The following is a 23,779-nucleotide window of genomic DNA, read 5'->3' as shown; positions in this document are numbered from 1 at the left end:
GCAAGGGGAGGAAACTTCTCTCAGATGAGGGGAGCTGTCGCCACCCTGGGAGCACCATGCCCTCATTCCCAACCACAGCCCCAGAGTTCCAGAGTGCTCTGTCCCAGCCAGCTCTGGAGGGCAGGCTGTGGCCGCTGTTCCTCTCACCAGCCTTGACCGCCCGGGACACCCGCCTGAGGAGTATGGCATCTCCTCTCGGAGTCTCTGGGGCTGCTGGATGAACCCACAGACACCCACCCCAGACCAGTGACTATGACCCCGAAGTTAGCCAGAATATTTTGTGAAGCCACCCGAATGAGAACCCTCTCTGGCCTGCAGTTCAAGATTGGTCAGGGAGAGGGGCACCTGCGTGGTTCAGTGGGTTAAAACCTCTGCCTTTGGCTCAGATCATGATCCCAGGGTCCTGGGATCAAGCCCCACATCCAGCTCTCTGCTCAGCAGGGAACCTGCTTCCATTCCTCTCTCTCTGCCTGCCTCTCTATTTGTGATCTCTGTCTGTCAAATAAACAAATAAAATCTTAAAAAAAAAATTGCTCAGAGAGGGAGGGAGGGAGAGTTGCCTGTGGGCTCCCTCTATAGCCCCTGCCTGAGCCCCAAGACCCAGATAAAACCCCCAAAAGTGAACACTCTGTCCCTGGCTTTGAAGGAGACTCTATCATTCCCTTTATCCCTCTATCACACCCTTTGCATCTCCAAGTTACCCCTTCCCAGGGAGAGCCCCCTTCAGAAAGTGGCCCCTGGGCGTGAGGGAGCACCCACAGTTGGGCCCTGGCCGAGCCCCAAGTCCTAGGACTCCTCTCCCTCTATGGTGGCATTCCCCTGGACAGGACGGGCGCGCCAGTGTGCTCCCTCCCATCCCTACCCTTGTGGGTGCTCATAAAGAGGCCCTGCAGGGGTGCCAAAGGGCAGTCCCAGACTGGGAAGTGGGTGCAGAAGCTTCTGACCAGGGGCTCTGCTATGTGGGTGCCATTTACCTGGACAACAGCACCCCCATGGCACTCCCACCCAGAGCCAGCTCGGGGTGCTCCCATAGGCCTCGGTGACTTGACAGCCAGGACCCCCACCTGACACTGGGAGCATCCAAGGTGGGGGGTGGGGGAGGATGAAGGAGGCCATCCTGGGACCACAGGCTGCAGCATTCCTGAGCCACCCCCTCCCAGTCCAGGCCCCACCCTTTGGCAGGTGGGAGGACAAAGCCTGCTGTGTGGCGTCACCCCTGCCCCACGGCTCAAGAGGAGGGCCATGGCGTGGTCCCAGCTCCAGCCTTGGCCTCTCCTGTGGTTCTCTCCCTCCCCACGCAGCCCCTGCTATCTGCCGTTTCCATCTGTCCAGTAGGGTCCCTTCCAGGCACAGACATCGCCAAGGTGAGTTTCTTGTTTCCCCCTACCCCACCTGCCCATTTCATCCCGAGGAACAGCAGCTAGTTCCCGTGCCCCAAGGAATCTGGAAAGTGGGGTGGGTGCTGCAAAGGGCTCTGAGGCATTCAAGCGCAGGGCACCAGCCAGGAGCTCCAGAACTTTACCTGGCTGGGCCCTAAACCACAACCCGCCCCTCCAAACGTGGGGAACGTCACACTCCTTCTCCAACCTCCATGCCCCTCAACATCTCTGGCTTAGAGAAATATCCAGTGACCTCTCATCCCTAAAGGGCTGCAGGCCTGCTGGCTGGTCAGCCCCACAGTCCCCAGCAGCTCCTTGGGGCCACCGAGCACCTTTAGCAGGAGGCCAGCACCAGAGCCGCAGGGCAGCTGTCCCAGTCCCGTCCTGCCATGGACTCCGCGTACGAGACCAGCCACATTCGCAAGCTGCAGGCACAGCACAAGCGGATGCAGGAGAAGACTTTCACTAATTGGATCAACAACATCTTCCAGCACGGCCGGGTGAGTGCATCGGGGCGTGCCCGGCAGCCCGCCTCTACTGTTCCACCTGAAACCGAGGAAGCCCAGCTCTGGGCTGCACCTCCCAGGGGCTGGGGATAGGCCGGGCAGCTGGGGAAGGCTGACCCTGTGCCTCCCCCCAACCCCACCGCCCCTTCCAGGTGGCTATCAAGATCCAGAACTTGTACACAGAGCTGGCTGATGGCACCCACCTACTTCGGCTGCTAGAGCTCATCTCCGGGGAGGCCCTGCCACCCCCCAGCCGGGGCCGCATGAGGGCGCACTTCCTGGAGAACAGCAGCCGCGCTCTGGCTTTCCTCAAGGCCAAGGTGGGGGCTGGGGAGACGGCTTCTGGGCAAGGTGCTGGGGCAGACAGAGGGGTTCAGCTGGGCTCCTAGATCATCTTTCCTGGGCTGGTCAGGGCAGAGCAGAGGATCTGGAGCCTGAATCTAGGCATAGTGGCTGGGATACAGAGGTCCAGAAAGTCCAGCCCTTGCTTGAACAGCGCTTCCCAGCTTGGAGAGCACCAGACTGGCTGGAGTGGGGACAGCCGTCATCCTATGGGTGAGACTGAAACGCACCTCTGCCTGCAGTGAGAGAATTGTGGGATTCTTAACTTTCTCCTTTCCTATATAAGGAAATAATTTACCAGCCAAGACCCATGGTCCATGGGCCGGCAGAGCCCGGATGCGGGGCTGTGGGAGGCAGGCTGGGAGGAGGGCACGGGAGCAGAGTCCTGGACACTGAGCCAGGCGGCGGAGGCAAGAGGTACAGGTCTGCTTTGGTGAAGCTGGATCAGTTAGCTGGCAGGGCCACAGCAAGCAGGAGGGAGCCACGGTCTCCTGAAAGCAAGAGACCAGCCAAAGAAAGAGTCATTAAAAGGAGGCAAAACTTCATGGCCATGGAAAGACCCTCATGGCCAGCATCGGGGGCTAGGCAGGGGTCCTTTATACTGAAAGCCAGGATTGGGGAAGCCCACAGGGCTCCTGGCCTCAGGTCCGGAACCCATGAGGTGGCTGTTCCTAGAGCCTGCAAAATCTCTGAGCTGGAACTGGCTAGGCTGAACTTGAGTGTGTGTGCCTGTCACTTACGTCCAGGGCGAAGGTCATGGCCTCCCATGGCCTGGCATGCCTGAGAGAGGCCAGGGCAGTTAGAAGCCAAAGCTAGGGATGGGGGCACTGCTGTCCCCAAGCCCAGGGAGGAGCAGAAAGCTGACAGCCACAAGATCCCAGGCCCTTTTCAGTCTCAGGGACCATAGCCTGTGAGCCAAACACCTTCCCTCCGGATAGCTGGGTAGAGTGGGCACCCCATGGCCCTTGTCAGAGGCTCTGCAGCTCCCCTCGAGCACAGCATGTCACTGATACATAGTCTATAGAGGTGACAGCCTTGTCTCTACTCCACATACTGCTGCCCCAAAACAGGGTTCATGAGCAAAACGTGGGATTCACTCGCTTCTGGAGACCGAGTTATTTGCTGGGCAATTCATGCCAGGATCCAGGACCATGGTCATCAAAGCCCAGACCTGGCTGCAAGGGGCAGGGAAGACAGTTGATTTGAACTCAGCTCAGCGGATGCTGGTAAATGTTTAACAACCAGCTCTCGGCACAGGGGGGAGTAAAAGCCCTCATTCGTAGCATTTGCTAATTTCCCTGGCATTGATTGCTACGGCTGATTCCACCACGGCTGATTCCAAGCTACCAGTGTGATATCACTAAGCACAGAGTAAGAAGATCAAACTTCACAAGCTGGTATGAGCAGATTCCAACACCCCACCCCCCAGCTGCTCCAGCTCCAAGCTGAGATGAATGCCGAAGGGCTCAGGTGTGCCAGGAGAGGAAAGCTGAGCACCGGCTGGACCCCATGTGATACCCAGGGATGCAGCCCCTCTACCAGGCAGGTGGTTGGCTGAAGCCAACTTCCTGCCAGGTCTTACAGAGAGCCTCCCCTCTTCTGCCCCATTCAGTGCATCTGTATCCATTACCACTATATGCCAGCCACTCTACTAGGGAGAGAAAAAGAGAAAGAGACATAAGAGAAAACCAAGATCCCCACCCAAGCAGAGTCAGGGGATTGAGCACGTGTGTTTGAGGAGGAGGAATAGTCCCTGGGCTTCTATTTGACATAAGGTGGCTATTGAAAACACCCTTGAAAAAGTGGTATTTGGTAAAGACTTAGAAGAAGGGAGGGAAGTAGCCATGTGGCTATTGGGGACAATATTTTTAGACAGCAGAGACAGCCAGTACAAACGCCCCAAGGCCTGTGCCTAAAACCCTAAGGAACAGCCAGAATCCCACAGGCCTTGGAGCGCTGTGGTCCAGGAGAGGAAGGCAGAGCCAGAGGGTGAAGGGGCCCAGGTCCCATGAGGCTTTGATGTTTACTCTGTTCCTTTCTCCCCTCATTCATTCCTCCTCCCTGTCCATGCGGGCAAGATCTAGGGCAGCAGGTTTTCAACTTTAGTGCCCAGGAAAACCACCTGAGGAGTTTGTCCAAATACAAATCCTGGGCCCTGGCTCACGAGAGTCTGATTGGGTGGAGCTTGGGAATCTGCCTTTTTACCAGGAGATGGACCACTGAGGAAGAGGGCTGAGATTGAAGTGCTCCCAAGCACCTCCATATGCCCTGAGAGGCAGAGGCCGACTTTTGCTGTTGTCTCCTGAGCCCATATATTGACTATGATGAGCCTTTATTTCCAACCCTTATGGCAGAACCACTGATCTCGGCCCCCATTTACCTGTAGACCACATATAGAGAGATCCCCCACCCTGGGGGTCCAGCCCATTTCACCAGGCTGGGGTTTTGCTGAGAAGGACTTGAGTCCAAAACAGCAACCATTTAGAAAGTCTTCACCTGTGTGGCATTGTGCCCTGCCTCTTCCTTCCTTGGGGACCTCCTGGGACAGGTTGGATTCCAGGACCCTCCCATCTGGCAGCAGGCCCCCCAACTTTTGGGTACTCAGTCTTCTCTGGTACATGGGCTTCACAGTTCAACCCAGCTAGCTGTGCTTGCAGGTGCCAATACCTCTCATTGGGCCAGAGAACATCGTGGATGGAGACCAGACCCTCATCCTGGGACTCATCTGGGTCATCATTCTGCGTTTCCAGATCTCCCACATCTCCCTGGACAGGGTATGTCCCAGCCACCACCCGCACTGCCCAGCTCAGCCCTGGCCTCACCCCTGGCCCCTGGGGACAGAGCAGTTCCTCCTGACTCTTAGGAGCCCCACAACAGACCCTGGTGTCCACACAATGAATACCCACTCTTCAACAACGGGCAAAGAATTGAGAATGTCAGAGAGACTGTAATATCCTAAAATGACAACTAGATCCATGAACTTCCATCCTGATCTGGGACAAGCCATTTACAAGTGAGTGGTTTAGGAACCTGCCCTGTGCCCGCTTTTCACCCCGACTTGTTGTTCTCTACTTGGCACTGAAGCCCTCTAACTCCTATTACACATCTAATGTGCTGCAGGAGGAAATTAAACATGTGGAGGGAGTCCCAGCCCCAGAAGTTTCCAAATCCCCAGTATCCTGAACACCAAAGAGATTGTCCTCCATCCTCCGCTTGTTCTCCCACAACCAAATTGAAAAGAGTAAAAACATAAAGTCCTTATATTTATCAATTTTCACAGTTTGGTGGTTTCCAAAACCCCACCTAACACTTAATTCCACTAGGATATAAAAGCCAACCTAGAAAATGAGACCCTAATGAAAAGAAGCCATAGATCTGGCTCAAGTCCAGGAGGACCCTTGAAACCCGCATCATGTGACTGTGAGCCCCAGGACAGCAGGAGCTTTGCCTGGATGTGTCCCCAGAGTCTCGCACTCATGCGATGAATGATTGGATGGGTGAATTTCTAACTGGCCTCACACCCAGTTAGAGTTGGGGAGGAAGAAGGAGAGGGGCCTTTGGGGCAGTGAGGGTGAGGGCGGGAGTGGGTAGAAGGAGAGTCTCACTGAGGGCAGGACAGGGACCAAAAATGGTGGCGGGGAGGTGGGGGGGAGTAGACAGGAAGAAGAAGGGGGAGAGAAGCACTGAGAGGAAGAGAGATAGCAAGGCAGGGGTGCTGGCAAGTGGAACCAAGAGCAACAGAGTAAAGGAAACTCTCATAAAGAGAAACATCAAAGGCGAGAGGGGTTTGAAACCAGAGGAAGATATCCTTGCCCGCCTGCTCTGCCCTCAGCAGCCCTATGAGGCATCGAGGTGGCGGACAGGGGGCGTTCACCCGTCAGAGGCAGGCTGTCAGCCATTATCGGACGGGCAAGCCTATTGGTGGAGGGTTGCGGGGCAGCCTTCTCCTTGCCCCTCTGCTCCTCCTTGTGTCATCCCTAGAATGGAAATAGTAATAGTGACCCCCTCGTGGGGCCATGAGAGGTTGGAAAGCCACGGCCCTGTGCCTGGCTGGCAGACAGCCCATGGGGACCAGGAGCCAGTCTGCCAAATCCCAGCCTCAATTTCGTGGGGCCCATTGTTAGCCCAGTGCCCCCCGCCCATGAGAAGGGCTGGAGAAATGGCAGCTCCCGCTGTTGTGGTCACCAGCGGTGACTCAAACCCAGCTGCTCAATGTGACAGCGTTCAGGCACTCCACTTTGGAAGGAGGGTCTTTCTCCCTCAGCCCCAGTCCCCGCCCACCACAAATGAAATCAGTGAAAGAGAGAGCCATCTGCACCTGCCCCCAGGTGTGGGGGGCGGGGCAGAGAAGGATCACAAGCAGGCCCAGCCCACCTCTTCCGAGGCCCCTGGGCCCCGCTGTCTTCCCAGAGTCCCTGCATGGTGACCCGCTGTCCCGCCCTGCCAGGAGGAGTTTGGGGCCAACGCTGTGCTGCTGTCCGCCAAGGAAGCTCTGCTGGTCTGGTGCCAGAGGAAGACGGCCTGCTATGCCAATGTCAACATCACCGACTTCTCCCGCAGCTGGAGTGACGGGCTCGGCTTCGGGGCCCTCATCCACGCACACAGGTGCGCCTGAGGGAGAGCAGACCTGGTGCCCTCAGCCTCTCAGCCTTCCCCCTGGAGGCCCCCACCACTAAGCCGAACACCCACAATGGGCTTGGGTCCCGAACCTGCCCATCTCCCACATCCCTGGGGCCCATGCACCCCACGAACGGACGTAGAGCAGGCTGATAGCCTTGGCCCTCCCCTGTCCCTAGGAAATCCTGGGCGAGTTGGCCCAGTTTGCCTTGACCCTTGTCCTTCTCCACTTTCTGTGTCCCTGACTCTATTCTCAGTCCTTTTCCTGGCAAGTAGCCGGGGAAAGCCGGGAGCTTCTCCCCTTCCCAGAAGCCTGGTCCCTGAGGGAAATTAACATGCCCCCACCCCAAGAGCCCGATTCCTTCATGACCAGCTCAGATTACCAACAGGAGAAACTAATGTACGGTAAGGTGTAAATAGCCGACAGGAGCTGGTTGGCCTTTTTAGCAAGTTCCCTAGACCCACGCAGTAAGTGACTCTGGTGAGGAGCTCTGCCTGTTCTCTGTCCAGGCCAGACCTGCTTGACTACTGTTCCCTGCGTCCGGAGCGTCCACTGCACAACCTTGCCCTGGCTTTCCGAGTGGCTGAGCAGGAGCTGGGCATTGCTCAGCTGCTGGACCCCGAGGACGTGGCGGCCCTCCAGCCTGATGAGCGCTCCATCATGACCTACATCTCCCTCTACTACCATCACTTCTCCCGCCTGCACCAGGAGCAGACGGTCCAGAGGAGACTTGCTAAGGTTGGTGACAAAGCAAAGGTGGCATCAAGGAGAGGTGGGGTGAGCATGGGCTCTGGAGTCAGACACACCTGAGTTTGAAGCCTGCCTCTGCCACTTCCTAGCTGTGTGGCCATGACCATGTCCCCTAACTTTTCTGTGCTTCCTCTGTCAAATGGCAACAATAATGCCTGGGGTTGTAGAAGGCTGCCGTGAGTTTTCGGGGGTGTATGCACAGTGCCCAGCGCAGGGTCTGGCGCACAGGGAAAGCCAGGTGAGCTCCATTGCCTCCAGCCCTCCCCCTCCCCCTGCTCTTAGGCTGTTAAGCTCCTAATGGGATTGAAAGGCTCAGAGAGCCGGACTCTGTAAGGACAGGCACAGAAGCAGCCCTGCTGAGCTCAGTCCCAGTTTTGGGGAGCTCTCTTCCTCTCCAGGCATAGTGGCAGGTGCAGAGGTCTGGAAAGGCTGTTCTTATGGTTGGTGTCTTAGTTGGGCATGAGGGAAACGATTGAGGCCAAGGGTTCTGAGCTGCTTTAGGGATGTGGGGGCCTCAGGGAAGAGAGAGACGGCTCAGAAAAAGAATGGGACTCCCGGACATGAGACCAAATGGGGTAAAATAAGATGGAGGGAGCCAGGATGGGGGCCCCACGCTTCTGGGTCAAAGTTGCAATGCAGGCAGACCTGCTTCTCTGGGGGCTGGGAGGAACCCCACGTTCATGCAACCTCAGCTTGGGGGAAGGAGCTGCCACCCACCCTGGGAACCCTGGTGGTTGACTCAGCAGCCAAAAGGGGAGTGCCTTCATCCCAGGGCCTGTGCCCCAGTGCTGCCCTATGCCCTTGCCTCCTCCAGATCCTGCTTCAGCTCCAGGAGACAGAGGAGCTGCAGACCCAGTACAAGCAGCTGGTGGGCGACCTGCTAGGCTGGATTGCGGAGAAGCAGGCCCAGCTGGAGGCGCACGATTTCCCAAACTCCCTACCGGCCATGCGCCGGCTCCTGGTGGCCTTTGCCCACTTCCGCACCCAGGAGAAGCCACCACGGCTGCAGCAGCGAGGGGCCACAGAGGCCCTGCTCTTCCGGCTGCGGACCGCGTTTCAGGCCCAGAACCGCAAGCCCTTCCTGCCTCCCGAGGGCCTGGGCCCGGCAGAGCTGTCCCAGTGCTGGGCATGCCTGGAGCGGGCGGAGGCCTCCCGGAGCCAGGCCCTGCTGCAGAGAATCCTGCAACTTGAGCGGTTGGAAACCCTGGTCCGGCGCTTCCAGCACAAGGCTGCCCTCAGGGAGAGCTTCCTGATGGACACAGAGCACATGCTGGACCGGGCTGCAGCTGCGGCCCCACCAGCCAGCCTGGCCACAGTGGAGGTAGCTGCCCAGAGACTGGGCATGCTGGAGGCCAGCATCCTGCCCCAAGAGGGGCGCTTCCAGGCCCTGGCCGAGATTACAGATGTCCTCCAGCAGCAGCAGCACCCTGGCTGGAAGGAGGTGGCCTGCAGGTGAGCCCGGGACATAGAAACTATCCTCAAAACAGGGTAAGGCCTTCCTATCATACCCTTATCTTTATGTGTGCCCATTCCTGGCCATAGAGGTGTCATATGGTAAGGGCTCCCCTTGGGAAGCTCAAACTCCCACCAATGCCTGAAGTTCCAGCATCTGTAATGGACCCCTTTTGGTAAACCACCACCCTTTCTACATACTTCTTATTAATTCACTCACTAAACAAACATTTATTGAGCGTCTACTATTTCCCGAGCACTGGGCTAGTGCTGGGGATTTAGTAGTGAAGAGGACACACAATAATCTCTCCCCTCCCAGAGCTTACACACGTCTAAGGAAAACAAACTCTCTCTCTCTCTCTCTCTCTCTCTCTCTCTCTCTCTCTCTCTATATATATATATATATATATATATATATATATATATGAATGAAATGATAAAAAATAGTGATAAAGCATAGGAGATTACAAGGTGCCAAAAGAGGAAGAGGAAGGTAGACTGGGCTGTTCACTTTTGAGCAAAGACCAGCGAGGAGTGAGGGGGCAGCCATACAGATGGGACAGACTCTCCCAGACAGCAGGAATGGCTTGTGCAGTGCCTGTAAAAGATAGCACAGAGGCCAGTGCTGACCGAAGGGACTGGCAGCAGCTGAGGTCCCAGAAGGACAGACCCAAAGGGTGGAGGCAGATATCATGCTGGGTTCTGTAGGGTGCCCTAAAGATGGGATTTACTCAGAGCGGAACGAGTTGTGGGAGAGCCTGAGCCGAGGAGTGCCACAGTCTAACTCCTTTTCTACAGTGATCACTTTGGAGGCCATGTCGGGGACAGATGGAAGAGGCAGAAGCAGACCACATAGGAGGCTGCACAATAATCTAGGCCAGAGAGAAGTAACGGAGGCCATGAGAAATGGTGGGATTCTAGAAATATTTTGAACCCAGGGGGACTTGCAGACAGACCAGATGCGGGGTGTGAGAAAGTGAGTTCTCCAGATTATAGCACAGGCACTTAGAAGGCTGGAGTTGCTGTCTATCATCTGAGATGGGGCCTGGAAAGAAGGATTGGGGGCCCTGAAGACCTGAACCTCACAGACCCTTCCTCTGGCTTCTCTGTCTGTGTCTGAGAAGCAAGAATACGATGCCCCAATCACCCAGACTAGGATGCTCCAAGGCCCCAGCCACCAGGCTCAGGCTCCTCCCTGACAACCAAGTCCCCCACCAGCTATAGCCCCCAAGGTGGCTTCCCCATAGCAGCCCAGTAAAGACCACCCTTATTCTCATGTACTGCAGGCAACTGGAGATCACTGGACGCTGGCAGCGACTTCTTGAACGTCTCCAAGGGCAGAAGAAGCAGATGGCAGACCTGCAGGCTATGCTGGGCTTGCTGCACGAGGTGGAGAGTGCCTCCAATCAGCTCAAGGAGCTCCAGGTGGGCCCTGTACCAGCAGACATCCCCCTGCCCCAGGCCAAAAAGCTGGTGCACCAGCACTATGGGGCTGCAATGTTCACTTGTCCACCCCCGGCCAGGTGCTGGCCAGCTCCACAGCCTGTGGGCAGCAGCTGGCAAAGACCATGGAGCTACTGCAGAAGCATGACCTGCTGGAGGCCCAGGTGTCCGCCCACGGAGCCCATGTGCACCATCTTGCCCTCCAGACCGCAGAGCTGGACTCCTCCCTGGGCACTGGTGTGGAGGTGCTGCAGGCCAAGGCCCAGGCACTGGCCCAGCTCCACTGGAGCCTGGTGTCTCTGGTCAAGGCCCGGTAAGAGCTCATCCCACTCTTCTACCTACTCCGGAATCTTCGTGTAACCCAGTTACCTCCTGCCCACGTTAAAAATACTGCTGACTGGGGCGCCTGGGTGGCTCAGTGGGTTAAGCCGCTACCTTCGGCTCGGGTCATGATCTCAGGGTCCTGTGATCGAGCCCCACGTCGGGCTCTCTGCTCAGTGGGGAGCCTGCTTCCTCCTCTCTCTCTGCCTGCCTCTCTGTCTACTTGTGATCTCTGTCTGTCAAATAAATAAATAAAATCTTAAAAAAAAAAAAAAATACTGCTGACTTGGCAACTTTCTCCACATTATCCCTCACCCCCAAGTCTTCTGGGTCCCCTGCTGAGTCATCCAGAACAAGAAAACTCTTGTCTCGGGGGAAGTGTCTGAATCTGCTGGGGAGCCCTCCCCAATCCCTTTGGGGCCCCTGCCTTCCCTCAGGCGGGCCTTGCTGGAGCAGAGCCTGCAGCAGGCTGAGTTCCTGCACCACTGCGAGGAGGAGGAAGCCTGGTTGAAGGAGCGCGGGCAGCTGGTGGAGGATGAGGCCCTGGGCCCGGACCTTGGCCAGATCAGAACAGCCCTGCAGAAACACAAGGTACCTGCGGCCTGCCACCCTGCCAGTCCCCACCTTGCGGCCCCCTTCTTCCCTTCACCCAGATCCCTACTCTGCACCCCGCCAGGCCCTGGAAGCCGAGCTGCGCCACCACCAGAACGTGTGCATTGATCTCCTGCGGAGGGGATGCGACCTGAGTGCCCGCGGGCACCGCATGCGGCCAGATCCCCACGAGAGGGCCGAGGCGCTGCAGGGCACGTTGCAGCGGCTCCGGGCTGGGGCAGCCAGGCGTGGGGCGCGGCTGCAGGCAACTCTGCTAGCCCGACAGGTAGCGGGACGGTGGGCGGCGGGCGGCGGCGGGTGTGTGCGGGGCGGCCAGTGCACAGCCTGCCCTCCTCCCCGCAGTACTTGGCCGACGCGGCAGACGCGGCCTCTTGGCTGCGGGAACAGAGGTCGGCCCTGGAGAGCGCCCCCTGCGGACGGAACCCGGCGGCCACCGAGGCCCTGCTGCTGCGCCACCGGCGGCTGGAGCGCGCGGTTCAGGCCTTCGGGGCCGAGCTGCGGCAGCTGGATGAGCAGGCACGCGCGGCCGCAGCGCAGGTGTCGCTCATGGTGCGTGGGGCGGGGAGGGCCCCAGAACTACGGGCCTCCGGCTCCAAATGCACGAGTGGTCTCAGCGAGGCCCCTGTTTCCCGTGACCACACAGAAAGTGGAGATGGGAGGGCTTTTGTGGCCGCCTACCGGGAAGCCTGGGCTTCCCCTGGGCTTGGGGGGGGGGGTGCGGGGCACCCGGCTGGGCACCCCTCCCGGGCAGCATCCTGCCTCCTGCCCAGCCCAGTGCGTGGCATCCTGTCTGCCCACCCAGGGAGGTCACCCAGTGCGTCTGGCTTTGCTCATTTTGCCTGTCAGTTTCCAGGCATTAACCAGGTTCCTGCTGGAATGCCCCCGCTTCACTTTTACCAGCCCAGGGACAACCCCTGGCTGCACCATTCGGAGCCTTCTGTGCTTAGGGGAGCCCCAGTGGATGTGCTGCACTCTGTCTTGTCCGCACAGGTGGTGTCTGCCCTGAGCTCTCCGAAGAAAGCCCTGAGCCACCTGGGGACCTGGAGCGAGGTCTCCTGCCACTCCGGCCCCCGCCGGACCTGGAAGATGGCCCTCTCGGCTGAGCCTGACGCCATCTTTGACCCTAACACCATACTCCAGACACAGGACTGCCTGAGCCGAGACTATGAGGGCCTGCGGGCCCTGGCAAAGGTAACATTCTTGTTCTAGATGTTCATGGAGCCCTTACTCTCTACTGGACCCTGAGCTGGGAGCCCAGGGACGGAGCCCTTATTGGACATGCATGCTGGCTGCAAGCAGCTTATGTGCTGGCAGAGGAGATGAGAAGTCAGTAGACAGCTGTGGATGTGATAGGAGCCCAGGTCAGCCTGGCAGACGGGGAGGGCATCTCTGAGGGAGGGATACTTGGGCTAAGACTAGGAACAAGGAAGGGCTAAGAGCAGGTAAAGGGAGGCGGGGAGGGGGGGGGCAGAGGAGACAGGGACACATGGCCTAGGCAGGACCTAGGAGGAAGGAGGCCCTGGAGGAGTAAAGACCAGAGAGTCTGGAGCCCAGCACCCAAGAGGAGTAAAGACCAGAGAGTCTGGAGCCCAGCAGTGAAGCCGGGAGTGGTAGGCAGCAGGAGGAGAGCCTGGAAGAGAGGTGGACCGAGCTAGGCAGAGCCAGGTCCCCCAGAAGTAGGGCCCTACCTGAGAGCCAAGGGCTAGATCAAAAGGGCACACTCTGCCAGGGTCCTTGACCTGATGCTGAACTCTTGTCCGCTCCCTCCCATAGTCCTCTGACAGAGGGCACTGGGCCCACCAGTGGGGAATTGGGGTGACAGGACCACTCTGAGAGCACCATGGGGAAGATGACCCTCACCACAATCCCTGGGCCGGCCTCTCCCCAGCACCACAGGGCGCGCTTGGAGGAGGCGGTAGCCCTGTGGGGCTTCCATGGCTTCTGTGGGGAGCTGCGGTCCTGGCTAGAGAACCAGACAGCACTGCTCCAAACGCTGCAGCCCCAGGCCCACAACTTAGAGGTCACTCGGCTCACATATGAGGTACTGCTCACCAAGGGTGGGGGTTCTCAGCTGCTCAGCCCTGCCACCTCTCCTTATTCCCATCCTTCTTCCTCCCTGCCCATTCCTGCCTCTCCATTATTCGCTCCTATGCTTGACTGGTCCATGTTCACTCTAGGCCTGTCTGGGAAGGAGGAGCAAGGGGTCTGGCTTTGAAGTTTTTTTATCGAGCATAAATGACATGTGACATTACAGTAGTTTCAGGGATGCTACATAATGGTAGGATAGTTGTAGATATTGTGAAATGATCACCACTGTAAGTCTAGTTAATATCAACACATAATGTTCTATTATTACCATAAGGACTCAATATACATGTACATTTTACAGTAAGTTTGGTTAACAGCCATCACCACACATAGTTACATAAGTTTTTTCTTGGGATGAGAACTTTTTTAAAAGATTTTTTGGGCATTTATTTGTCAGAGCACAAGCAAGGGGAGTTGGCAGGCAGAGGGAAAAGCAGGCTCCCTGCTGAGCAGGGAACCTGATGTGGGACTCGATCCCAGGACCCTGGAATCAGGACCTGAGCTGAAGGCAGATGTTTAACTGACTGAGCCACCCAGGCATCCCTTAGGATGAGAACTTTCAAGATATGCTCTCTTGGCAACTTTCAAATATGCAACATAGTCTGATTAACTGTAGTCCCCATGCTAGACATTCCATCCCTATGACTTATTTTATAGCTAGAAGTTGGCGCTTTTTGACCCCCGTTACCCATGTCACCCACCCCCAGCTCCCTACCTCTGGCAGCTACCAATCTGTCCTCTGTGTCTGTCTTGTTTTGTTTTGTGTTTTTAGATACCCCCATACAGGTAAGATCATACAGTATTTATCTCTCTCTGACTTACTTCACTTAGCAGAATGCCCTCATGGTCCCTCCCATTGTCCCAAATAGCAAGATTTCATTCCTTTTTTATGGTATGAAAGAAATATTTAATTCTTTTGGATGTGGTAGGTATATATATACCATATTTTCTTTGTCCATCCATTAGTGGACAGTGAGGCGGCTTCCATATCTTGGCTATTGCCTGTAATGCTGCTACGGGCATGGGGGTGCAGATATCTTTTCAAGTTAGTGTTTTCATTTTCTTTGGATAAACACCAGAAGTGGAGTTGCTAGACCGTAAGGTAGGTCTATTTTTCATTTTTTGAGGAACCTCCGTGTTCTTTTCCATAGTTGCTGCACCAATTTACATTCCCACCAACTGTGCACAAGGGTTTCCTTTCTTCCTCTTCTCCACATTCTCACCAACACTTCTTTCTAGTCTTTTCAAGAATAGCCATTCTCTGGTGATCTCTGGTTGTGGTTTTGATTTGCATCTCCCTGAAGATTAGTGATGTTGAGCATCTTTTCATATGTCTGTTGGATATCTTTATGTCTTCTTTGGAGAAAGAAGATTATTTGCTCTTGTTGAACATTTTGAATTTGTTGTTTATGGTGTAAGGTAAGGGTCTAGTTTCATATTTGGCATGTGGCTGTCCGGTTTTCCCAGCACTATTGAAGAGACTATCTTTTTTCCCAATTGTATATCCTTGGCTCCTTTTTCATAAATTAATTGACCCTATGTGCATGGGTTTATTTTTGGGCTCTCTGTTCTGTTCCACTGATCTATATGCCTGTTTTTATGCCAAGACCATACTATTTGATTATTATAAATAATTACTATAGTTTATTATAGTAAACTATGTAGTTTGAAATCAGGGAGCCTGATGCCTCTGACTTGGTTCTTTCTCAACATTGTTGTAGTTATGCAGTCTTTTGTGTTTCCATACAAATTTTAGGATTGCTCTAGTTCTGTGAAAAATTATGTTGGAATTGATAGGGATTATATTGAATTTGTAGGTTGCTTTGAGTAGTATGGACATTTCAACAATATTAACTTGTCCAATCCATGAACATGGTATATCTTCCCATTTATTTGTGGGTTGTTTTTGCCTTTTTTTTTTTTTTTTTTTTCTATTTCTTTCATCAGAGTCTTATAGTTTTCAGGTGTAGGTCTTTCATCTCTTATGTTAAATGTATTCTAGGTACTTTATTTTTAATGTAATTATAAGTGATATATTTTTTTAATTTCTCTGACAGTTCATTATTAGTGTACAGAAGTGCTAGCTATCCCTGTAGATTGATTTTGTGCCCTGCACTATTGCTGAATTCATTTGTTGTAACAATTTGTCAGTGGGGTCTTTATGGTTTCTGTATATAATACATGTCATCTGCAAATAGTGACAGTTTTACTTCTTTCTAGTTTGGATACCTGGCTTTGAATTTTTTTTTAAGATTTATTTATTTATTTATTTATTTGACAGATCGCAAGTAGGCAGAGAGGTGGGGGGTGGGGGGAAACAGGCTCCCTGCTGAGCAGAGAGCCTGATTCAGGGCTTGATCCCAGGATCCTGGGATCATGACCTGAGCCAAAGGCAGAGGCTTAACCCACTGAGCTACCCGGGCACCCCCTGGCTTTGAATTTTTAAAAAAACCCTCCCGCCCTCTAAGGTCAGAAATCCCAGTCCTTTGAGAGGGAAGCAGTTCAAACACCTAGGCAGCAGAGCATGTCTGAGGTAATTTGTAGTCTTGAGGGCAGCTGTGAGAAGAGAAAAAACCCCTCAAGGCCTGGTCTTCCTTTCCCCAGAACTTCCTCACTACCCTGGCTGTGGGAAGGGGCTACTGGGCTGAGGTCAGCAGCAATGCAGAACAGCTGAAGCAGAGATATCCTGACAGTACCCCCAGAATTCAGCAACAGCAGGAGGAATTGAGCCAGAGGTAAGAATGACGGAGTGCGGGACGGGCTGGATACAGTTCCCAGGCCTGTGGAGCCTGCTTATCTACCTCCCAAGATGCCAGGAGGAAACACTGGGTGTGTCAGAGACAGGGAGGAGAGGGTGTGGGAATGGCCAGCCTGGTAGCAGCCATTGTGTGAGCCCCCGGCCAAGGTCCTGGGGTGGATGGGGATGTCCCCGTGATGGAGACATCCCTGTTTCCTCTGGTCAGGTGGGGGCAGATGGAAGCCCTGAAGAAAGAGAAGGAAACACAACTGGCACACACCACAGATGTGTGCACTTTTCTGCATGAGTGTGGATCCACACAGGTCCAGCTGCAAGACCTGATTCTCCAGCTGGAAACCCTACAGCTGGGGCAATCCAAGGACAGCCACCGCCCCCTGCACCTGGCCCAGCAGAAGATGTTAATGCTGGAGAGGAGAGTCCACTACCTGAAAAGGGCAGCCATGAAGTACAGCCTGGGCTTGGCATGGGGACAGGGCCCTGGGAGGCAGGGGAGGATTGAGCAGGGTTGTGGGAATGAGGAATGGGACAGAAAGTGGAGGATGGGCAGGATGTGCTGTCTGAAGGACGGGGGGCGGGGGGGACACAGGTGGGGTAAGGGTACAAGGAAATGCCCATGGAGAAAGGGCGAGCCACACAGACTTGCTGCCCCAGGGGCAAGGGGGGAGATGGGAATGAGGTGTCCCTACCCCTTCCCCTGGGGAATCCGAGCCTGGACACCAGGCCTCCAGGGCAGGGTCCTAACGAGGCGGTGGACCCCATCTCCCAGGGCTGAGGAGCTGGGCCCCCCAGAGAGCCGGTCCCTGCAAGAACAGGTGGAGCCGCTGTGGGAGCTGCTGGAACGGGGACAGCAGCAGGTGGCCCGACAGGCTAGGGCCTGGGCTGAAGCACGGGCGCGGCAGAGCTTCCTGCAGGAGAGCCAGCAGCTGCTGCTATGGGTGGAAGGCATCTGGGCTCAGCTGCGCGGGGAGGAGAAGGTGGTGGATGTGGCCTCAGCCCAGCAGCTGCTGATGGAGCACACAGACCTGCTGGTGGAGATCCAGCTACAACAGGAGAGGTCAGGAGGGGAGGGCAGACAGGACAGCCTTCAGGGGAGGCCACCAGAAAGCGAGAGGCAGGAAACAGGGTGTCACCCAGGGGAGTAGGCCAAGCTAGGATCCAGCAGGTGCTTGGGGCAGGTTTTAAGGAGGGGGATGTAGGGGCGCCTGGATGGCTCAGTGGGTTAAAGCCTCTGCCTTTACCTCAGGTCATGATCCCAGGGTCCTGGGATTGAGCCCCACATCGGGCTCTCCGCTCAGCAGGGAGCCTGCTTCCCCCTCTCTCTGCCTGCCTCTCTGCCTACTTGTGATCTCTGTCTGTTAAATAAATAAATAAAATCTTAAAAAAAAAAAAAAAGGGAGGGGGATGTAACCAAGAACTAGTCAGGCATCCTGTGTACTTCTGGGGGTGAGGTGGGGTGGGATACAGGGCAGAATCTTAGCTTCCCGGAAGGTTCTGTCAAGTGCAGACTTGGCCATACCCCATCCAGGTGAGCCTGATGTATTGCTTTGAGTACTCGCTTCTGGATGACACAGACCCCACAGGCTCCCAGAGTCATATGGCTCCTCCCCAGTCTGGCTAGACCATCGGTCTTGCGGGGATGACAACCCAGGTCTGTCAGGCAGGCAGGTAGGTCACCACGTACAGTTCACAGGCTGTACCCGCACAGGAGAGCCTGAAGGTAGCCGAGTTGGGCACTGAATCCATCCCGTCCTCTGTTTCCAGACTCTACTAATGGGTTGAGGCTGCCTCACCTCAGAGGAAGCAGAGCCTTTTCCTAATCCACACAAAGGTGTCACCTGTCCCCAAGCTGTGTGCCCATGTACTCAGCTGGCTGAGAGAGGCGCCCTTTCTCATGTCCATGGTCATATGGCGGCCCGGGTGCAGTTTGAGGGATTCTTCTACTTGCCTGGGCATGGCCAGTGGGATGGGGCCCTGGAGCGAGTGTGTGACCAGCAGGAAGCGTGACCGCCATGAGACCTCAGCAGCGTGCCTGGCCCATTATGGTCTGCACCTCACTAGTGAGCTAGGGCACAGCTGTCCTAGGGGACGAGTACACCACTGGGGCTAACTAGCCTCAGATCCCCCCTGCCAGTTACCCCCCTATCAGAGCTCCAAAGTGAGTGACCAAGGGAGAGGGGAGGAAGGGGCAGTGAGAGGTGCAGATGGGGTTTGACACTCCGCCTGTCGTTCTGGACAGGCTGCAGCAGCTGGAGGCTCAAGGCCAGACCCTTTCAGCCTTGGACTCCCCAGACTCCCAGGAGGTGGCCCGCGCTCTGAGGTTCCTGGGCCAGCAAGGCCCAGGCCTGCAGGCCGCCTGGGAGCAGAGACGGCAGCGGCTGCAGGAGGGGCTGGAGCTGCAGAGGTTTGGCGGAGATGTCGATGGTTTCACTGCCACCTGTGCCAGACACGAGGCCTTCCTGCAGCGGGACAAGCTTGGGGTAGGGGGCCAGGGATCCGGGGCTGCAGGGCCGCTTCCCCATCACTGGGGGGAGCTTTGAAGATGGGCTGGGGTGGGGGTTGCTGGTGGCCCTGACCCCATCGTCCCAAGCATGACCCCCAGCCTCTGCCCCCCAGGACGATGTCGGGGAGGCCCAGAGCCTACTGCAGCAGCACCGGGACTTCGGGCGGCTCCTGGACATCCTTGGCCATCGAGCAGAGGCTCTGCGGGCACGTGGTGAGAAGCTGGCCCTGAGCCAACACCCTGCTGCACACAAGTGAGTCAAGGCCCATGGGCACAGAGCACACACCCTATATGGCCTGCTGCCCTGAGGTTGGGAGAGGGTGTGGGCATCAAGGTGGCAGCGGGGCATGCCCTGAGCTGAGTCCCCTACCCCTGAGCCCTCCCCCACTCCACCTGGCCTCCAGGGTCCCGGAACAATTGCAGAGTGTCCAGGCACAGTGGACCAGGGTCCAGGAGAGGAGCGAGCAAAAGAGGAGGCAGCTGCTGGCTTCCCTCCAGCTGCAGGTGAGGCGGCCAGCCCAGATGGACGAGGCCTCCCGGGAGGAGGGCCTAGGAGGCCCCTGCTGCGTGAACACTCGTGCACAATGCAGAGCCCTTTATGGTTTGCAAAGCACCTTCCCACATGTTCTGTTCTGCCACCGACCCCCATAGCCCCTCTTGTGGGACATGTGTTATGGCTCTGATTTTTACAGGCTGAGGCCACACTGTTGAGGCAGGACTGAACAAAGTCCTGATAAACTCTCTTGGCCTCCCTCACCTGGCGACTCCCCTTGCCCATCATTTTGGGCCACACTCTGGGCTCACGCTTGGGCCATGGGCACCCACCACAGACCTCGGCTCTGTCAGAGACTTGTTCAGCCCCCATGGGGACTCAGAGCTGTGCCGGTCCACAGGCCTCCTGTGGCATAAGCCTATTAGGAGAGAGAAATGGCCATATGTGATTTGAGGTGGCCCGAGTGGTGGGGACTGACCAAGGGCTCCTGTTTTCTGGGCACAGGACACCATTGGGGGGCCCCAGGCTGTCCCTCCCCGGACCTCCTCCTGCTGTGAGGGGAACATTTCCCTTCCCATCTCCGCTTTCCTGTCCCCACTTGTGAGCGGTAACCCAAGCCCCACCTTGCACACTGTGTCCTGCTCTTTCCCAGGGGGTCCGTGAGACCCCTCTCTCTAGAGGTCCATGCATCAGCCCTTCCCCCTGGCTCATGAGACCCATTTTCTCCTGGTTCTTGGGCAGGAATGGCAGCAGGATGTGGCGGGGCTGGTGCTGTGGATAGAGGAGAAGGGGCTGAGGGCAGCGGAGGAGCCTTCCCGAGAGCCCAGCGACATCCTGCAGCAAGCCGCGTGGCATGAAGCCGCCAAGCGTGAGCTGCTGGCCTCCTCTGGGCACATGGAGGGCCTGCAGCAGGTGGGGGTGCTAGACAGGGAGTGCAGGGCTCATGCCTCTTCAAATCCCCAGCCCAGCTGAATGGCCTGTTTTCATGGAACAAACTCACCGAAGGAAGACTCGTTCTCAGTCATCTCGGAATTAGGATCCCCCAGATTCCTCCTCCACTCTGCTAGATACCCCTCTGTCTTGGTGCCCAAACCAGCCCAGAACGTTCCCTTCATGTCTTCCCATCATCCCCACCCCACCCCCAGCTCTCAGGGCAGCTCCAGCACCTGCCACTTCCACCTGAACAAAGCCTTCCCGTCTGCTGCGGGCTCACCCTGCTCACCTCGGGGGCATCAGCCCAGAGCCCGCCCACCGCTGCCTACAGATGGGGGCTACAGGAAATGTTTGAGCCCTTGCAGCCTGGAGAACGCAACCTGTAGCAGACTACCCTTCCCCCCACCTCTGCCATCTGGGTCCCGCCTGCTGTGGCCCCTCGTGGTAAAGCAACTCGACACAATTCCCTCCATCTTTGTGTCTACTCCAGGCGGGGAGACGGCTGCTGAGCGACGGGCACTGTGCCGGGGAAGCTGTGCAGGCCAGCCTTCAGGGCCTGAGTAGCAAGTGGGAAGAGTTGAAGAACAACCTGGCCAGGCAGGGGGACCGGCTCCAGCAGACTAGACAGCTTCCGGGGCTGCTGCAGGTCTGCTGAAGAGAGGGCCAGGGCACAGGAGGGAGACTGAGGCTCTGCTGGGCCAGGATGGGGAAGGGGAACAGGCAGGATAGGCAGGGGCAGGGAGAAGTCTGGGGTATTCTAATTCTGGAGGGGCCCTGGGGAGTCCTGCCGTCTTGAGAGGCCTCTGGCTGATGGCAAGTGGGGCCTGGCTCTGACAGTTTAGAATTATCTCCTGTGTGCCCAGGGTGGAGTTGGCACAGCTGGGATACCTATGGAGGAAGAAGCATGAGGGGATGGGAGTGTTCATGAGGCTCTGGGGCGCGGGGCAGGTGGGAGGTGGACGGTGAGACTCTGGGGTCCCGAGTAGGTCCTCGGCGAATCTGGTAAGCAGCAAGCATTATGGTCTCAGAGTCCAAGAACTTGGAAACCTATGCTACAGAGCCTGATGCAGGACCCTGCACTCTCCCCAGGATGCCAAGGAGAAGATGAAGCAGCTGGAGAGGAGCCTGCAAAGCGCACAAACAGGGCAAGACCTGGGTTCCAGCCGGGAGTTACAGAAACGGCACTGCCAACTGGAAAGCGAGAACCAGGCACTGGCCAGCAAGATGGCTGCCCTCGTCTCCCAGGCCCACCAGGGGCTCACTTCTCAGACCATTATGGAGGAGACCCAGAAGTACCTACAGAGGTACCCGCCTGCTTGTTCCATCTTCACCCCACTCTGTGCTACCCCCCATCCCGTGAACGTGAGGACAGTTTAACCAGTGAGGCCGGCAGTGGCATCTACACGACTTACTTGTCCAAATCTCCTTCCCTTATGAGGAGGGTCATTCCCGGGATAGGAAGGCCAGAGACCCCAATTCTAGGCATCCTCAGTACCCCACAATCTGAAGTCAAGCAGGTTATCTGGGTGAAGTGTTTGGCCCCCGGCCCTTTCCAGCTGCCTCACTGTCATCAGAGGAGGCTCTCCCCTGTCCTCTGCTTCATTCCTCATGGGTCCCTCACTGGGCTGTGGGAAGCCCTGAGGGCCCCCCCCACCCACCGACTCTTCCCACTGTCTACCATCTCTTCTGCCTTCACCCAGGTTCAAGTCTCTGCAGGGACCTCTGGCCGCCCATCGCTTACAGCTGCAGGCCTCAGTGGAGCTGCATGAGTTCTACCAACTGAGCAACCTGGAGCTCACTTGGGTGGCTGAGCGCATGGCCAGAGTCGGCTCCGCCCAGTGCTTAAATGGTGCCCAGAGCCTTTGCCACAAGCACGAGGTAGTCGCCCCCTGTTCCTCCCAGGATCCCTGACCTCCCACTCTGAGATCTTAGAAGCCTTCTGTCACTAACAGGGTGTCCCTATTCCCAAGTCTCTGCCCCCAGTTATTCTCTGCCCAGTTTTGCCCCAGTGGCCCCTGGAGCAGCATGCACAGCTCTGTTGCAGGCGCCTGGTGCCTAAGGGAAGCCCAGAGGCAACAGTCCCCATCCCATTCTGTGGCAGGAGCTCGGGGCAGAGATGAGAGCCCACCAGGGACAGGTACAGCACGTGCTGGGTTCTGGACAGAGCCTCGCGGCCTCGGGGCACCCCGAAGCCCCGCGCGTCCTGGAGCAATGCCAGAAGCTGGAGGGCCGCTGGGCCGAGCTGGAGCGGACGTGGGAGGCGCAGGCCCAGTGCCTGCAGCAGGCTGTGGCTCTCCAACAGGTGGGACATGGAGAGCCCCCGGGGTCACACTGTGAGGGAGCTCTGCAGGAGCTGGGCCTCTCAGAGGGGCAGGTCAGTTGGCAGAACCCTGGCCCAGAAGCTGGCAAGTCCCCAACAGGCACAGAATCCTTTGCACGGGCTGCTGGAAAGCCTAGTGCGATGTCCCCAAGGGTTGGTGGAGGGTCCCAGCTGACATCATCAGGGTGAGGTGGCCTCATTCCTGGCAGTGTTTTCTGGCTGCATTGGAGCTGGAGGACTGGGTAAAGGAAAAGCAGCCACTGGTGAGCAGTGAGGACTGTGGTGGAGATGAAGCAGCCACCTCCAGGCTCATCAAGAAGAACCAGGTACCATGTCCCGGGCAGCCTGCACACAGCCTGCCCTGGGGAGACGATGAGCCACGAGGAGAGGTCTATCATGCTCGCCAAGGGCACATTCTCCTTCCCAGGGGCACAGAGCTCTGCTGTTTCTTCCTGAAGACACAGCCAACTCCTTTCCTGCCAACCCCCAAGTCTGGCAGGGCCCCCTGCCCATCCCCAGGGCTCCCCTCCTTCAGAGACAGCCCTTTGAAGAACTCTGCCCCCTTCTTTAGTCTCCTGACCCATTGACACCCCTGTGGCCTCAGGATTTCTCTGCCTTCTTCCTCTCTTGCCCCAGCACCTTCTCCCATGTCTTCCTCGGGGTTCTTCCTCCCACACTTTGAATGTCACCCTTTGAGTTAACCAAATGCCCTCTTGAAACCTACCTCCCCTGGCAAGCATTCCCCCGCCACGGTTAAAGGGAGGGAGGCCCAGCGCACCCTCCTCCTGGGCTCAGACTCTCAGGACCTCACAGCCCTGGACCCCACAGCAGCCCTGGTTCCGGCTGGCACTGACGCATCCTCTTGTCTGGACGTGGTTTCCATAGAGCCCTCATGGTCGGTGTTTCCACGTCCTGGGATGGAGGACTCTCAGCCATTCGTGCGGGGCATGGGTGCTCACTTGGGTGGCTGAGCGCATGGCCAGAGTCGGCTCCGCCGTGCCCTTGTGGGGCTTCGGTGTCCCAGACATCCTGGGCAGCTCACTTAACCCCAGCCATCGCTGTCTTCTGTATTGTTGGGGTCTAGTGCAGTATCTCCTGCGTCCTCCCTCCCCCGGCCGCAGTTACCCAGCACCTAACCTCTCTTACTAAATAGTGAGTCCTCTGAGGACACAGTAAGAACTCCACGAGCATTGGGTGGGTGGATGTTGGACGCATGGCTGGGTGGATGGGGTGGGGATGAATGGACGGGTGGATCAGTGGGTGT

The 23,779-nt window shown here is 56.8% G+C and overlaps 1 protein-coding gene across 1 annotated transcript in view; it reads left to right on the top strand.

The window, feature by feature from the left end:
• Positions 1–1,102: 1,102 nt before the first annotated feature.
• LOC111159676 (spectrin beta, non-erythrocytic 5) overlaps positions 1,103–23,779 on the top strand; it is a 46,563-nt gene continuing 23,886 nt past the window's right edge. The window contains 26 exon segments of the mRNA XM_022522242.1: positions 1,103–1,182; positions 1,648–1,879; positions 2,038–2,205; positions 4,885–5,001; positions 6,675–6,832; positions 7,355–7,583; positions 8,410–9,047; positions 10,334–10,472; positions 10,571–10,803; positions 11,249–11,402; positions 11,488–11,688; positions 11,766–11,972; positions 12,414–12,614; positions 13,312–13,464; positions 16,116–16,246; positions 16,475–16,714; positions 17,036–17,323; positions 18,506–18,746; positions 18,883–19,022; positions 19,174–19,273; positions 20,004–20,174; positions 20,686–20,841; positions 21,285–21,499; positions 21,896–22,073; positions 22,297–22,497; positions 22,725–22,841. Coding sequence (XP_022377950.1) covers positions 1,103–1,182; positions 1,648–1,879; positions 2,038–2,205; positions 4,885–5,001; positions 6,675–6,832; positions 7,355–7,583; positions 8,410–9,047; positions 10,334–10,472; positions 10,571–10,803; positions 11,249–11,402; positions 11,488–11,688; positions 11,766–11,972; positions 12,414–12,614; positions 13,312–13,464; positions 16,116–16,246; positions 16,475–16,714; positions 17,036–17,323; positions 18,506–18,746; positions 18,883–19,022; positions 19,174–19,273; positions 20,004–20,174; positions 20,686–20,841; positions 21,285–21,499; positions 21,896–22,073; positions 22,297–22,497; positions 22,725–22,841 — 5,088 coding nt within the window.

The sequence above is a fragment of the Enhydra lutris genome, unplaced genomic scaffold (assembly GCF_002288905.1).
Source record: "Enhydra lutris kenyoni isolate GAN:26980312 unplaced genomic scaffold, ASM228890v2 scaffoldscaffold4, whole genome shotgun sequence".
Taxonomy (NCBI): domain Eukaryota; kingdom Metazoa; phylum Chordata; class Mammalia; order Carnivora; family Mustelidae; genus Enhydra; species Enhydra lutris.
Note: the sequence above shows the minus strand (reverse complement) of the source record. Positions and strands in the feature narration are given on the sequence as shown.